We start from the raw sequence: 14,994 nt of genomic DNA on the forward strand, positions 1-14,994 counted from the left end.
CATTTGACACCAAGAAATGTAAGCTGAATAAGTTTATGTTTCAGAAGTAACACAAATACCTTCCCCCTCGAGTTGTCATCATTGAACAGAAAAAAGTACTAATATAAAATTGAGATTGTCATAATTGAACCATCGAACATCTTTCTTATTGACTGTACGCTTCTAGATTTTGTATCATCAGCTTCAGTTTGTCTAGATATCACTGTCCACGTCGTCTAAACAAAAAAATATAGTTTTATTAGGTAGTTTGAAGACAATGTAAATGTCAAGTTTGGGCTGATTTAATTTTGAAGGCCAACATGTATTTTATTCAGAAGTTTATCTACTCCTTAATTATTCGTTTTTTCAATAAAATCACAGGCGTGCAGAAAGGGGTTGTTTCCAACCCCAGTCAAAATTAAGTGGGGGTGGACTGGATACACCCCATGAAATGTAAAAAAAATTGCGCAATCCGCACATTAATTTTTCAATTCAAGGACACTTGATTTTTGAGTGGGTGGATGGACATATAGGGGGGCGTAGGCAACCCCCTGACACCAAAAATACACCTATTTGTTGTCTGTTGTACCTTAGCCCCATCGATTTTTGTATAAGGAGGAGGCAAATTTTCAATTGCGCTTCACAAACCCCTCGCAAAACTCCATGTACGCCACTAATTAAATGTGATGTTAATTCATTTTAAACATGATTGACTTAAATCCTTCTAATAAAGTAACAGGATGTTTGTTGTTTGTCTGCACTGAAGGATCTTGCTAACCACTGAACCGATTGGGTTCTCCTTAACAGGGTAGCTTTTGATAGGTTCCAGGAAGGTTTATAAGTATTTTGGGGGAGGGTACCACCACACTCCCAAGAGAAATCGCCTGTTAAAAAAATTACCTCCCCCCCAAAAAAACATTAAATAAGTAAACATTCTACATATTCATGTTCAAACAATTTTGATCAATAAAAAATAAACCCATATTTATTACAAGCCACTAGCGGACGTGTTTTGGCTTTCAGCTCAAACTGTATCAAATATTTACCTTTCACAAATTAAAGAAATACGGAGGTGGTTCAACTTAGTGGTTATTCATATTCTTTATTTCTGAAATTTTAAAATGTAAAATTAAACATATTCTAGTCTTATTAATAGGCAAGAGTAAGGGGCGTAGCTTGACTTAATTGACTTGATAAATTGGCGAAACCACATTTCTTGTATAATTAATAATGAATTAAACATGACAAATGTTGCGAAAAAAAGATATTGTCGTCTAGCTATACCTACTATTTTTAATATGGTATAAGAGTACAACATAATCGCATCAAAAAACGTAAAATAAAATCATTATAATTCACTTGATTGGCCTTAATTAACTTTTTTTTCTGGAAATGGTCACATTAGAATGGATTGGATACGCTTTGTTTATTGTACCTAAACATATATACGAATATAAACTATTAATCCTGATTCTTCGAAAATATATAAGGAAAGCCCTCCTACATTTTCCAATTTTAGTTTGTACGACTTATAGTTTTGAACAAGGTATTCTGCATTTACTAATTTTGTTGTTAATATTTTTTAAAAGCTCATTTTACTCTAAAAAATCATTTTATCATATGAAACAAACTCGGATATATATATAAAACATAGAACTTTCAAATCTTAGATATGATTGTCGATTGATACATAAGTAAAACAATAACAAAAATCAGCTGCTACAAATTGATCTGTGGAGAGAGGTAGATGGACAAAATATCAGTCAAAATTTTTAACCCATACCCAAATGATTATTTGTAAAAAAACATAAGTAATTATTCATTTTTATCAAACTATTTTGCGATAAATATAATTACAGCAGTATAAGACTATGAAAAACAAACTTTTTTTCTTTTATACTATGATAAGTAACTAAAATAAAAACGGAAAAAATACTCAGGAGAAATTTGTCAAATTCTATCAATTCTATAAATTGGTATAAGGATGTTTGTGGAAGTACTAGCCTAATATAGACATTATCCAGATAATTTCCATTTTAAAATACTTCATTTATCGACAATTACACAGTAACAAAACAATTAAATAAAAATTTGATATCACATTACAGATTAGACACTGTTAGGAAAACTTTAAAACTACATTTTATATTTAAATTGTCATTGGAAATAGATTTAAACAGTAAAAATGTAGTCAAAGCCGCTTAAAAAAATTTTCTTCCCTTCCCCAATGGGTTTTTTTCGGGTTTAAAAAGTCAATATTTTTTTATACAAGGAACTTTCAGATATTTTTTTTAGTTAATGTTCTTTTAAAAATACTCTTCTTTACGTATATTAACAGAAATTTTTAGCTTCACACTCCCTTTAAAAGATTCATATGTACTTGTTCTCTATAATTTTCTACATCAAAGGATATCAAAATATTTTTTTTACATCAATTAACAGCCGAGATTTTTAAAGCCAAAGTTTGGAAAAAGTGCTTGAGAAACTGGATATTGCTAAATATTTCTTAGTTTTTTATTAGTATATTACTTTTTATCAACCAGTTAAAAAACAAATAAGAAAGAAGAGCAAGTTTACAATTTATACATTTTTTATTGCATTAAAAAATTTTAGTTTTACATATAAAAAAATACTTTTAAAAGGGGGGGGGGGGGGGGGGGAGAAAGTGACACTTTTTGAAACCAAAACTAAAAGTCAAAGGAACTCAACTAAAAAAGGAGTTACAGGTCTGACATTTTGCATGGCAGTTACTTTATAGGGGTACAATATGGAACTGTGAAGAAACGGCGTCGCAACCGCCGAAAACCGCCGAGAAAAGGCAAAAAAAATTCGGCGGGAAACGGCGGTTTTCGCCGCCGTTTCTTCACAGTTCCATATTCTACCCCTATAAAGCAACTGCCATGAAAAATCTTAGACCTGTAACTCTTTTTTTAGTTGAGTTCCTTTGTTGACTTTTAGTTTTGGTTTCAAAAAGTGTCACTTTCGCGCCCCCCCCCCCCTTTTATTGAATGCATTTTTCTAATAACCATTTACCCATAATCCTTATAATATCCCCTTCTTAACATGACCTTAAATGAACCCCTCCCCAATTTATCCTTATGACCGGAAAGGATTAGCGCAAATTTGACCTAATAAATTAACACCCACTTATACAAACTACTACAAAGACACATAAAAATCATTTAAATTGTTAAATGTTTAATAAAAGTTTGTAGCTGTAACTTTTTTGTTTTTTAACTTATTAGAATAAAACAAAAATTGTTTGATTTCTGTTTATGTAAAATTTTAATTTGCTACTATTTTTTATAGAATTTCTTTCTGTAAGGGTGTTTTTGCAATTTACACTATTCTAAAAATGCCTTTTAGAACAAGTGAAAAAAGTGCTTTCAGCATGAAATAAATTTATTGGAAACATCTTTATATAAGTTTTATAAAAAGTATTGAAATTATGAAAAAAACACGTCATTTCACTTTTAAAAAGCATTTTTCTTGAAAAGTTACTTTTTCCTCAGCCACTTTTTCAAAACTTTGGCTCTAAAAATCTCAGCTGTTAATTGATGTAAAAAAAATATTTTTATATCTACTTATGTGGAAATCTTCAGAGAACAAGGACATATACATTTTTTTAAAAATTCATTGAGAAATATGGGCTGCAGATGCTTAAAAAAACTTTTTCGAGGGTCATGCTGTATATTTGAATAAACAATATCATGGAACCATATCATATTACTATCAAAAGGGGAATATTGTTGATCATAATTGGATGGATCATGGAATAATGGAGTATCTTCTATTTTAATATCCCAGTATTTTTTTATCTTTCATTTATATTATTATCCTTATATAAAAGTAACAGGATCTCTGTCTGCCTATTTGTACCAAAGGATCTCGCAAACCGCATAACCGATATCGTACGGTTATTCTCAACAGTGTAGCTTTTCATAGGTCCTGGGCACGTTAACAACTATTTTGGGGGAGGGTAAAACCAACCTCCCAACAGAATTTGCCCCTAGAAAAAAAATATTCCAAAACAATTAACCTTTTTTTACAATTGCAGAGGCCTCTAGGGGCGTAGTCCCTAGTCTAAATATCTATATTATACCTGTAAAAAATATCCAGAAAGGAATGCTGGAATTAGTGACTCCAATGACACCAATGAAAATTACAAATGCCAAAACTCCAAAAGCTGTGTAGGCGTTTGCATTGATATCAGGATGTCTGAACAAACAAATAATCTTATGTAAAATTAAATAACAGGATGTCTGTCTGTGTGTGTGTGTCTATTTGTCTGTACCGAAGGATCTTGTCAACAACTGAACTTATATGATATGGTCGCCCCTCCCTCCCTCATAAAGGACTATTTCATATATAGGATTAAGCCTTGGGATAGTTTTAGGTTTTCTTTGTTTTAGATTATTTAGAGCCTTGCTATAGTTTTGGACTATTTTTAAGTCCTCTTTTTACCCCCTTTAATTAAGAGCTCCTAGAAGCAAGGTGAGCTATCATTTTTTTTCTTTTTCAAGCTAAAATATTAAGTGGAGGGTGGATTGCCTCTCCCATACCTTAGATACACATTAAAGGCCTCTAGGGGCGTTATTTACTCTTTACCTAAACTGATAAATCTTGAGCATACAGAGGATGGCAATGGTGTACATGAATGCAGTATCAAACTGGAAGTTGGAATGGTTCGGACAAATGTGATAACACCCTAAAAAAAGTATAAAAAAAAACATATTTTTCTCCGTCTTTAAAGGGATCCAAATCCAATATTACTACTTCTGTCAAATGAAAAAACTGAATGTAGTTTAACAGTTTGAACAATTCTAATTTGATTCAACCAATCAAGATTTATAAAAGTAACCAAAGTTTTTAAACCAACTAATATGAGATCGTGTTCATAACAATTTGGTTACCGGTGTAATTTACAGTCTTTTCCTTCCATGGTTCACATATTTTAATTTCTTCTTCACTTTCAATTTGTTTCCTCATGTTTTGAAACATGTTTTAATTTACCAATCTTATCTTTTCATATAACTTGTATCTAACTATCTATACCAAACATAAAACCCTCCTGAAACAGGTCTAGAGGCTTGGCATAAAGTAACCTATCTATCTATACCTGACATAAGTCCCTCCATAATGAGGGCTAGGGCCATGGCATAAAATAAACCAGATTGCTGTGGAATACCATAATGTTGTAGGGCAGGATTTTCTTCTACCTAAAATATTGTATCTTCTAAAAACTCTTCTAAAATTTCATTTACTAAAGGGGGGGGGGGGGGGGAAATGTGGTGACTCGTGCCACGACATACCAGCAATTTTATTTTGGGTGCTACTCCCTTAGTTTTAGAGATAATTGGGTGAAATCTTTTGGGCTGGGTCACTAAGGGGGGGGGAAGTTTGTACACTTATAGGAAATGAAATTCAGTATCAAAGTTTGGGAGGGACGTGTGGGCTTGTTTTTAAAGTTATCAACCTAATTCTTTTTGTAAAATCTCTCATATGACTGGATGTACACGGAAAACTTTGAAAATTGAATTTTGGTACTTTCCTTCAAGAGGCTAGTGAAGCAAAAGACCCCCCAAAACACTAAAAATATGAGTTCTGAGCTTATTTTTAGAGATATCAACCTAATTTTTTTAATGAAAACTTTTTAAAAATAACTGAACTTAGTAACCATTACACATTTCATTTTGGGACTTTCCTTCTAGGGGCTTGTGGAGCTAGAGACCCCCCAAAATTAAGAGAAGGAGTTCTGAGCTTATTTTTGAAGATATCAACCTGATTTTTTTCAAAGAAAACTTTTAAAAAAAAACTGAACTAAGTAACTAATACACATTTTATTTTGGGACTTTCCTTCTAGGGGCTTGTGGAGCAAGAGACCCCCCAAAACTAAGAACAGAAGTTCTGAGCTTATTTTTGAAGATATCAACCTGATTTTTTTCAATGAAAACTTTTTAAAAGTAACTGAACTTAGTAACCATTACACATTTCATTTTGGGACTTTCCTTCTAGGGGCTTGTGGAGCAAGAGACCCCCCAAAACTAAGAGAAGGAGTTCTGAGCTTATTTTTGAAGATATCAACCTGATTTTTTTCAAAGAAAACTTTTTAAAATAACTGAACTAAGTAACTAATACACATTTCATTTTGGGACTTTCCTTCTAGGGGCTTGTGGAGCAAGAGACCCCCCAAAACTAAGAACAGGAGTTCTGAGCTTATTTTTGAAGATATCAACCTGATTTTTATCAAAGAAAACTTTTTAAAATAACTGAACTAAGTAACTAATACACATTTCATTTTGGGACTTTCCTTCTAGGGGCTAGTGAAGCAAAAGACCCCCCAAAACACTAAAAATATGAGTTCTGAGCTTATTTTTAGAGATATCAACCTAATTTTTTAAATGTAAACTTTTTAAAAGTAACTGAACTTAGTAACCATTACACATTTCATTTTGGGACTTTCCTTCTAACGGCTTGTGGAGCAAAAGACCCCCCAAAACTAAAAATAGGAGTTCTGAGCTTATTTTTAAAGATATCATCCTGAATTTTTTAAAAGAAAACTTTTTAAAAATAACTGATCTAAGTGACCAGAACACATTTCATTTTGGGACTTTCCTTCTAAGGGCTTGTGGAGCAAAAGACCCCCCAAAACTAAAAATAGGAGTTTTAAGCTTATTTCTAAAGATATCAACCTGATTTTTTAAAGGAACTTTTTTAAAATAACCGAACTAGTAAACTTTACAGATTTAATTTTGGGACTTTCATTCTAGGGGCTAGTAAAGCAAAAGACCCCTGAAAACCATAAATATTAGTTCTGAGCTTATTTTTAAAGATATTAGGTAAGCTGACTTATTAAGGAAAACTTTTTTCATTTAACTGAACTACGTAGCCACAACAGATTTGCTAAAAATCAGGTTGATATCTTTAAAAATAAGCTCAGAACTCATATTTTTAGTGTTTAGGGGGATCTTTTGCTCCACAAGCTGCTAGGAGGAAAGTCACAAAATGAAATGTGTAATGGTTACTTAGTATGGTTCTGTCTAAAAAAGTTTTCTTAAAAAAATCAGGTTGACTAAGTAACCATTACACATTTCATTTTGGGTATTTCCTACTGGGAGCTGGTTGGGCAAAAGAACTCCAAAACACTGAAAATATGAGTTCTGAGCTTATTTTTAAAGATATCAATAATGTAGTGGTAATCAAGAGTGTGTAATGGTTACTTAGTTCAGTTATTTTAAAAAGTTTTCTTATAAAAAGTACAGGATGATATCTTTAAAAAAAACTCAGAACTAATATTTTTAGTTTTGGGGAGTCTTTTGCTCCACAAGCCTCTGGAAGGAGCGTCCCAAAATGAAATGTGTAACAGTTAGGTACTTAGTTCAATTACATTAAAAAAGTTTTCTTTGAAAAAATAAGGTTGATATCTATAAAAAAAGAGCTCAGAACTCATATTTTCAGTGTTTTGGGGGGTCTCTTGCTCCACAATCCCCTAAAAAGAAAGTTCTAAAATGAAATGTGTTATGGTCACTTAGATCAGTTATTTTATAAAAGTTTTCTATAAAAAAATTAGGTTGATATCTTCAAAAATAAGCTCAGAACTCCTGTTTTTAGTTTTGGGGGGTCTCTTGCTCCACAAGCCCCTAGAAGAAAAGTCCCAAAATGAAATGTGCAATGGTTACTTAGGTAGTTCAGTTATTTTAAAAAAGTTTTCTTTAAAAAAATCAGGTTGATATCTTCAAAACTAAGCTCAGAACTCCTGTTCTTAGTTTTGGGGGGTCTCTTGCTTCACAAGCCCCTAGAAGGAAAGTCCCAAAATGAAATGTAAAATAGTTACTTAGTTCAGTTATTTTAAAAAAGTTTTCTTTGCAAAAAAAATCAGGTTGATATCTTCAAAAATAAGCTCAGAACTCCTTTTCTTAGTTTTTGGGGGTCTCTTGCTCCACAAGCCCCTAGAAGGAAAGTCCCAAAATGAAATGTGTAATGGTTACTAAGTTCAGTTATTTTAAAAAGTTTTCTTTGAAAAAAATCAGGTTGATATCTCTAAAAATAAGCTCAGAACTCCTTTTCTTAGTTTTGGGGGGTCTCTTGCTCCACAAGCCCCAACAAGGAAAGTCCCAAAATGAATGTGTAGTAGTTTCTTAGTTCAGTTATTTTAAAAAAGTTTTCTTTGAAAAAATCAGGTTGATATCTTCAAAAATAAGCTCAGAACTCCTTTTCTTAGTTTTGGGGGGTCTCTTGCTCCACAAGCCCCTACAAGGAAAGTCCCAAAATAAAATGTGTAATGGTTACTTAGTTCAGTTATTTTTAAAAAGTTTTCTTTGAAAAAAATCAGGTTGATATCTTCAAAAATAAGCTCAGAACTCCTATTCTTAGTTTTGGGGGGTCTCTTGCTCCACAAGCCCCTAGAAGGAAAGTCCCAAAATGAAATGTGTAATGGTTACTAAGTTCAGTTATTTTTAAAAAGTTTACATTTAAAAAATTAGGTTGATATCTCTAAAAATAAGCTCAGAACTCATATTTTTAGTGTTTTGGGGGGTCTTTTGCTCCACTGGCCCCTTGAAGGAAAGTACCAAAATTCAATTTTCAAAGTTTTCCGTGTAAATCCAGTCATATAAGAGATTTTACAAAAAGAATTAGGTTGATAACTTTAAAAACAAGCTCACACGTCCCTCCCAAACTTTGATACTGAATTTCATTTCCTATAAGTGTACAAACTTCCCCCCCCCCTTACCCCAACTAGAGGTATCTTTCAAAAAAAACGGCGGCGGGTCCGCCGCTCCCGCCGTTCGCCGCCATTTTCCGCCGCCGCCAAAAAAAAATTTTTTATTGCATTTCTCGCCGAATTAGGCAATTTGGAATCATTTGAGACCATGTTATTTTTTTCAAAAATTTTTCCCCTTATAACCAACCCTGCGGGGGGACTTTGTCATTTTTTTCCAATTCTCGTTTATCAAGGTATATCTTAAATTCAGTGCCTCTCCTAAGCTTTTAAAGATATTGAGACAAAACCTTTTGAGGTAGATCAGTAAAAAATATTTGAATAAAAAATGGCGGCGGTACCGCCGCTCCCGCCGTCCACCGCCATTTTCCGCCGCCGCCGCCAAAATTTTTTTATTGCATTTCTCGCCGAATTAGGCAATTTGGAATCATTTGAGACCATGTTATTTTTTTCAAAAATTTTTCTCCTTATAACCAACCCTGCGGGGGGACTTAGTCATTTTTTTCCAATTCTCGTTTATTAAGGTATATCTTAAATTCAGTGCTTCTCCTGTGCTTTTAAAGATATTGAAACAAAATCTTTTGAGGTAGATCAGCAAAAAAATATTTGAATAAAAAATGGCGGCGGTACCACCGCTCCCGCCATCCACTGCCATTTTCCGCCGCCCACAGAACGGCTTGTAAGGGTTGGTTATAAGGGGAAAAATTTTTGAAAAAAATAACATGGTCTCAAATGATTCCAAATTGCCTAATTCGGCGAGAAATGCAATAAAAAAAATTTTGGCGGCGGCGGCGGAAAATGGCGGTGGACGGCGGGAGCGGCGGTACCGCCGCCATTTTTTATTCAAATATTTTTTACTGATCTACCTCAAAAGGTTTTGTCTCAATATCTTTAAAAGCTTAAAAAATTTTTGAAAAAAATAACATGGTCTCAAATGATTCCAAATTGCCTAATTCGGCGAGAAATGCAATAAAAAATTTTTTTTTGGCGGCGGCGGAAAATGGCGGCGAACGGCGGGAGCGGCGGACCCGCCGCCGTTTTTTTTGAAAGATACCTCTAGTTGGGGTAATTAGTGACCCAGCCCAAAAGATTTCACCCAATTATCTCTAAAACTAAGGGAGTAGCACCCAAAATAAAATTGCTGGTATGTCGTGGCACGAGTCACCACATTTCCCCCCCCCCCCTTTACATAATTTACATCGTTCTTAACTATTACAGGAAACACCATCCATAATTAATGAAATCGATAGGTAGGGAAAATTGTGTTGCTTTTGCAAAAAAATATACAAAAGTGCCTATTTAAACACACGCGAAATACGTACCTGCTGATTATGCAAATATTCTCTAGCTAACCAGTGCAAAAATACGTACCTGCTGATTATACATATATTCTCTAGCTAACCAGTGCAGAAATATGTACCTGCTGATTATGCAAATATTCTCTAGCTAACCTGTGCAGAAATACGTACCTGCTGATTATACATATATTCTCTAGCTAACCTGTGCAGAAATACGTACCTGCTGATTATACATATATTCTCTAGCTAACCTGTGCAGAAATACGTACCTGCTGATTATACAAATATTCTCTAGCTAACCTGTGCAGAAATACGTACCTGCTGATTATACATATATTCTCTAGCTAACTAGTGCAGAAATACGTACCTGCTGAATCTGATTATACAAATATTCTCTAGCTAACTAGTGCAGAAATACGTACCTGCTGATTATACATATATTCTCTAGCTAACCTGTGCAGAAATACGTACCTGCTGATTATACAAATATTCTCTAGCTAACCTGTGCAGAAATACGTACCTGCTGATTATACATATATTCTCTAGCTAACTAGTGCAGAAATACGTACCTGCTGAATCTGATTATACAAATATTCTCTAGCTAACTAGTGCAGAAATACGTACCTGCTGATTATACAAATATTCTCTAGCTAACCTGTGCAGAAATACGTACCTGCTGATTATACATATATTCTCTAGCTAACTAGTGCAGAAATACGTACCTGCTGAATCTGATTATACAAATATTCTCTAGCTAACTAGTGCAGAAATACGTACCTGCTGATTATACAAATATTCTCTAGCTAACCAGTGCAGAAATACGTACCTGCTGAATCTGATTATACAAATATTCTCTAGCTAACTAGTGCAGAAATACGTACCTGCTGATTATACAAATATTCTCTAGCTAACCAGTGCAGAATTACGTACCTGCTGATTATACAAATATTCTCTAGCTAACCAGTGCAGAAATACGTACCTGCTGATTATACATATATTCTTTGCGCCAGACAAAAACCATAAAAAGTCCTCCCAGCATTACATAGCCAAGATTGGAGTAAACATGATTAAAATCTAAAATAAAGCCATTACACGCCAGGCTACAATGGAATCAAGACAAAAGTAAGTGCCGAGCTCTGGGACCTATGTATGGTAAAATTAGACATAAAACCATGATGATTCCAGGTAAAATATTTCAGGTTCAATTTTCACCCCCTAGGAGTTGCCGTATAATCATGACAAGAAAAGCAAAGATTATTTACTAAAAATTTTGAACAACTTTGCTTTTATTAAGTCTTACATAAAACCTCTCAATATATGATTTATTTAAGGCTGAATTTCCGTGACCTTAGCAAAGCAACTGGTAAAAATGGCCATTAATTAACTCCCTTCAGGAGTGGTTTTATGAAGAACTTTATAAAAGCAAACTTGTTCAAAATTTTAAATAAATAATCTTTGCTTTTCTTGTCATGATTATGCGGCAACTCCTAGGGGGTGAAAATTGAACTTGAAATTTTCAAATCTAATTTTCTCAAAAAGACCCCGCTGAAAGTTTTGGTTTTACCTGGAATCATTATAATTTTATGTCTAATTTCCCCATACATAGGTCCCAGAGCTCAGCACTTACTTTTATCTTGATTCAATTGTAGCCTGGTGTGATTAGGTAGTATAATAAAATTAAATTTTTTTGCAAAGCAAAGTTTTTTAGTTGTTCAAACTTCTCAAAAATCTGTCCAAAAATATAACCTTCAGACCAAAAGAGAATAGGTAAGCAAAACAGATTTTTTGAGAAGTTTATGTACAAATAGAAATTTTTAGATAGGTAATATTTATAGATGCTACTTGAATTTAACAGAGGCCTCGAAAAAAGTTTTAAAATAATAGTTAAATATTTATACCTGACAACAAACCCAATGGATGGGCACAAAGAAAATTGTAATAGCAAAGATCTTCATTGCCAGTTTGATGAAGTACCTAAATACAAATTTTCTCAGGGATCGGCAGCCACACGTCAGCCACCTGTTAGCCTCAGGGAAATAAACCTTTTACCGTTTTAAAATCAGCTGGATTCTAAACCTGACCAAAATATGTCATTCCCTCTTTTAAAAAGTTTCAACGGGTTTAAATTTGAAGCTTAGTAGCGGCTGACGCTTGCCTGCCGAGCCTTGGATTTTTAAAAAGTCTAAATTTAAAAAAAATTATACTTTAATTGGGCTTTATAAATCCATCTTTTTCTCCCTTCGAGTTTAACTCTTAATATCATCATACTTACGTATCTAATAGGTAATCTATGAACATCAACACTTACTGTCTGATAAGTAACTACTAGCTAAACAACTGGTAGACCATATAATATTGAAATAGTTTGAATAATCCTATAATACATCATAATATATGTCTATCTTTCTCTTTAATAATCTAGGAATATAAACACTTACTGTCTGATAAGTAACTACTAGCTGAACAACTGGTAGACCATATAATATTGAAATAGTTTGAATAATCCTATAATACATGTCTATCTTTCTCTCTAATAATCTATGAATATAAACACTTACTGTCTGATAAGTAACTACTAGCTGAACAACTGGTAGACCATAGAATATTGAAATAGTTAGAATAATACTAAAATACATCATAATACATGTCTATCTTTCTCTCTAATAATCTATGAATATGATCACTTACTGTCTGATAAGTAACTACTAGCTGAACAACTGGTAAACCATAGAATATTGAAATAGTTAGAAGATTCCAATGGTACATCATCGATCTGCGCCTCAAGATCGAGGGATGCTTCCTGGCCAAATCAGAAACAAACAAAAATGTCTTAGTTCTGAATACCTCCTAAAAAAATTTCAAATATGGTCAAATATGAATTTTGAGGTCTTAAATTTAAGGCTGGTTTTATTATCAATTGCAAAGGTTTCTAAAATTAAATCGTATCGTTCCGTAGGTAGGTAATTCTTACTTTCAGTAAGCTTTGGACAAAGTACAATTTTCATCCTCACCCAAAAGCGCATATTTTCGAGTCCAAGGATCCGGATCCGGATCCGCAAAAAAATGCGGATCCGGATCCTTGGACTCAAAAAAATGCGGAAAAAATGGAAAAATCTACCTAAATTTATATAAAATCTCAGACATTCTCTTGCTGAGAGCCAATCTTTAAGGTTTAGGGTCAGACTTGAAAATTAAAAGTATTTTTGACTTCGAATTAAAGAATAAATATTTTTGAAAAGTTTGGTGATTTTATTTTAATTGTCAAGGATCCGGAACCGGATCCGGATCTGGATCCGGATCCGCACTGACCAAATTTGGAGGATCCAGATCCGGATCCGCAAAAAATCAATGCGGATCCGAAACCCTGCCCAAAAGATAAAAACTCTCCCTTCTTTAACTTATTGGTTGAAAAGTTTGGAACCAAAGAATCACAATTTAATAAAAGTACCAAAAGTTTTTGATCCATCAAATAAGAAAACGTTGTTATAAAGCTTTAAAATACCAATGTCCCCTCCCTCCCTGTTAGTTTATAAAACTATACCTTGTCTAAATCCGCGTCATGCAAAAGATCATATTCGCCCAAGTCCACGGAAGACATTCCATCCCCGCATTCAGTTATCACACCTAGAAAATTTAAAACATTCTAAGTCCTGTTTTATTATCTACTAGCGGCTTCGCCCCTAGCATCTAGGGGCTTTGCCCCAAGAGGTTTAATCAAACCAATTTTTAGTATTTTAGATTTGAAGAAAAATTTAAAAAAAAAATTTTTTTTTTTTTTTTTTTTTGGGGGGGGGATAGTCGACTCCACTATTTCAATTTTAGTTTTAAAAAGAATTTTTTTTTTGGGGGGGGGGGGTATTTTTCATTAAAAAAAAATTTCTTTAAAATCTAAAACACGAAAAATTAGATTGATAAAACCTCTTGGGGCAAAGCCTCTAGAGGCTAGGGGCGAAGCCGCTATTAATTGTGTAATGTAACACGATGTCTGTATGACTGTGTATCGCAAACCCTGAACCGATATGGTTCTCCTTAAACCTCCCCCCACACCCCCATAAACAAGGATGACAGTATCTATAAAGCATAGCTCAAGTTCTCAACATATCAGACAAAATACATTTGGTGCATTATTTGCCAAATGTACCACTTTTCTGCACTACCTCTCCGATTTTGTTAATACTCTATATTTTGGTCCGTTGGGTCATTAAAGGATGCTGGATGGCCAAAAAAAAGTTTCAGAGTCCCTGGATGTCTAGATATCTAGCTATCTATGAAGGTAAGTAACAAAAATTTAAAAAACACCCATTTTTTCACAATTTTAAAAATTAATTTTTTCATCAATCTTACATCCAATCTATACATTTTATACACCAAAATGATCGTTTATTCATGTAAAAAGCGCACATAATGCTATTTTGGCCAAAACTCAAAATTTACAGGGTGTCCAACAAAAAGTGTATTTTGGATATCTAGTGTAATACTCAAAATACCTGTCCAAAAAAAATCATTTTTTTTGGCTTAAATCCTGTGTTTTATCTGTGTGCATATGTGGTATATAACGGTTCGGACCACCCGGGACTATGAGGTGGTCAAATTTCACTTTGGGACACCCTGTAAATGTGATTTTTGCGTCTGTAGAGCTAAAACTTGGTCCAAATTGGCTATTTTTTTCTAATTACTCTAATATGTGTCTTAGTATATTTGGCCATAGTGTTTTCTGACCAGATCAATAATTTCATATTTTTTGGACACCCTGTATTTTCAAAAAAAGAGAAAATTTTTTTTTTATTTTTTTAAATTTTATTTTCTATTTTTAAGTTACTTAAAACTGTCATATAGATACAGATTTTGACTAATAACAATAATATTTGCATATTTTACAAATTTTTACACTTTTGGGACACCCTGTGCATGTTTTTGATAAATGATGGTTTTTGCCCATTTTTGGGGGGAAGGAGTCGTTTAAGGGCCATAGACTATTTCTTCATTTTTGTAGAACTT

General features: G+C 33.4%; 1 protein-coding gene across 1 annotated transcript in view; it reads right to left on the reverse strand.

Moving 5' to 3' along the window:
- The window catches only part of LOC145328991 (SID1 transmembrane family member 2-like), a 91,354-nt gene that overhangs the window by 28,614 nt on the left and 47,746 nt on the right, over positions 1–14,994 (reverse strand). The window contains exons 19-25 of the mRNA XM_080172984.1: positions 13,538–13,620; positions 12,685–12,843; positions 11,895–11,970; positions 10,976–11,070; positions 5,099–5,198; positions 4,588–4,687; positions 4,082–4,197 (exon numbers count right to left, since the gene is read on the reverse strand). Of these exons, the coding sequence (XP_080029110.1) occupies positions 4,082–4,197; positions 4,588–4,687; positions 5,099–5,198; positions 10,976–11,070; positions 11,895–11,970; positions 12,685–12,843; positions 13,538–13,620 (729 nt within the window). The remainder of the gene's footprint in view (positions 1–4,081; positions 4,198–4,587; positions 4,688–5,098; positions 5,199–10,975; positions 11,071–11,894; positions 11,971–12,684; positions 12,844–13,537; positions 13,621–14,994) is intronic.

This window comes from Acartia tonsa, chromosome 9 (genome assembly GCF_053477335.1).
Source record: "Acartia tonsa isolate MP-2025a chromosome 9, ASM5347733v1, whole genome shotgun sequence".
NCBI classification, from domain to species: domain Eukaryota; kingdom Metazoa; phylum Arthropoda; class Copepoda; order Calanoida; family Acartiidae; genus Acartia; species Acartia tonsa.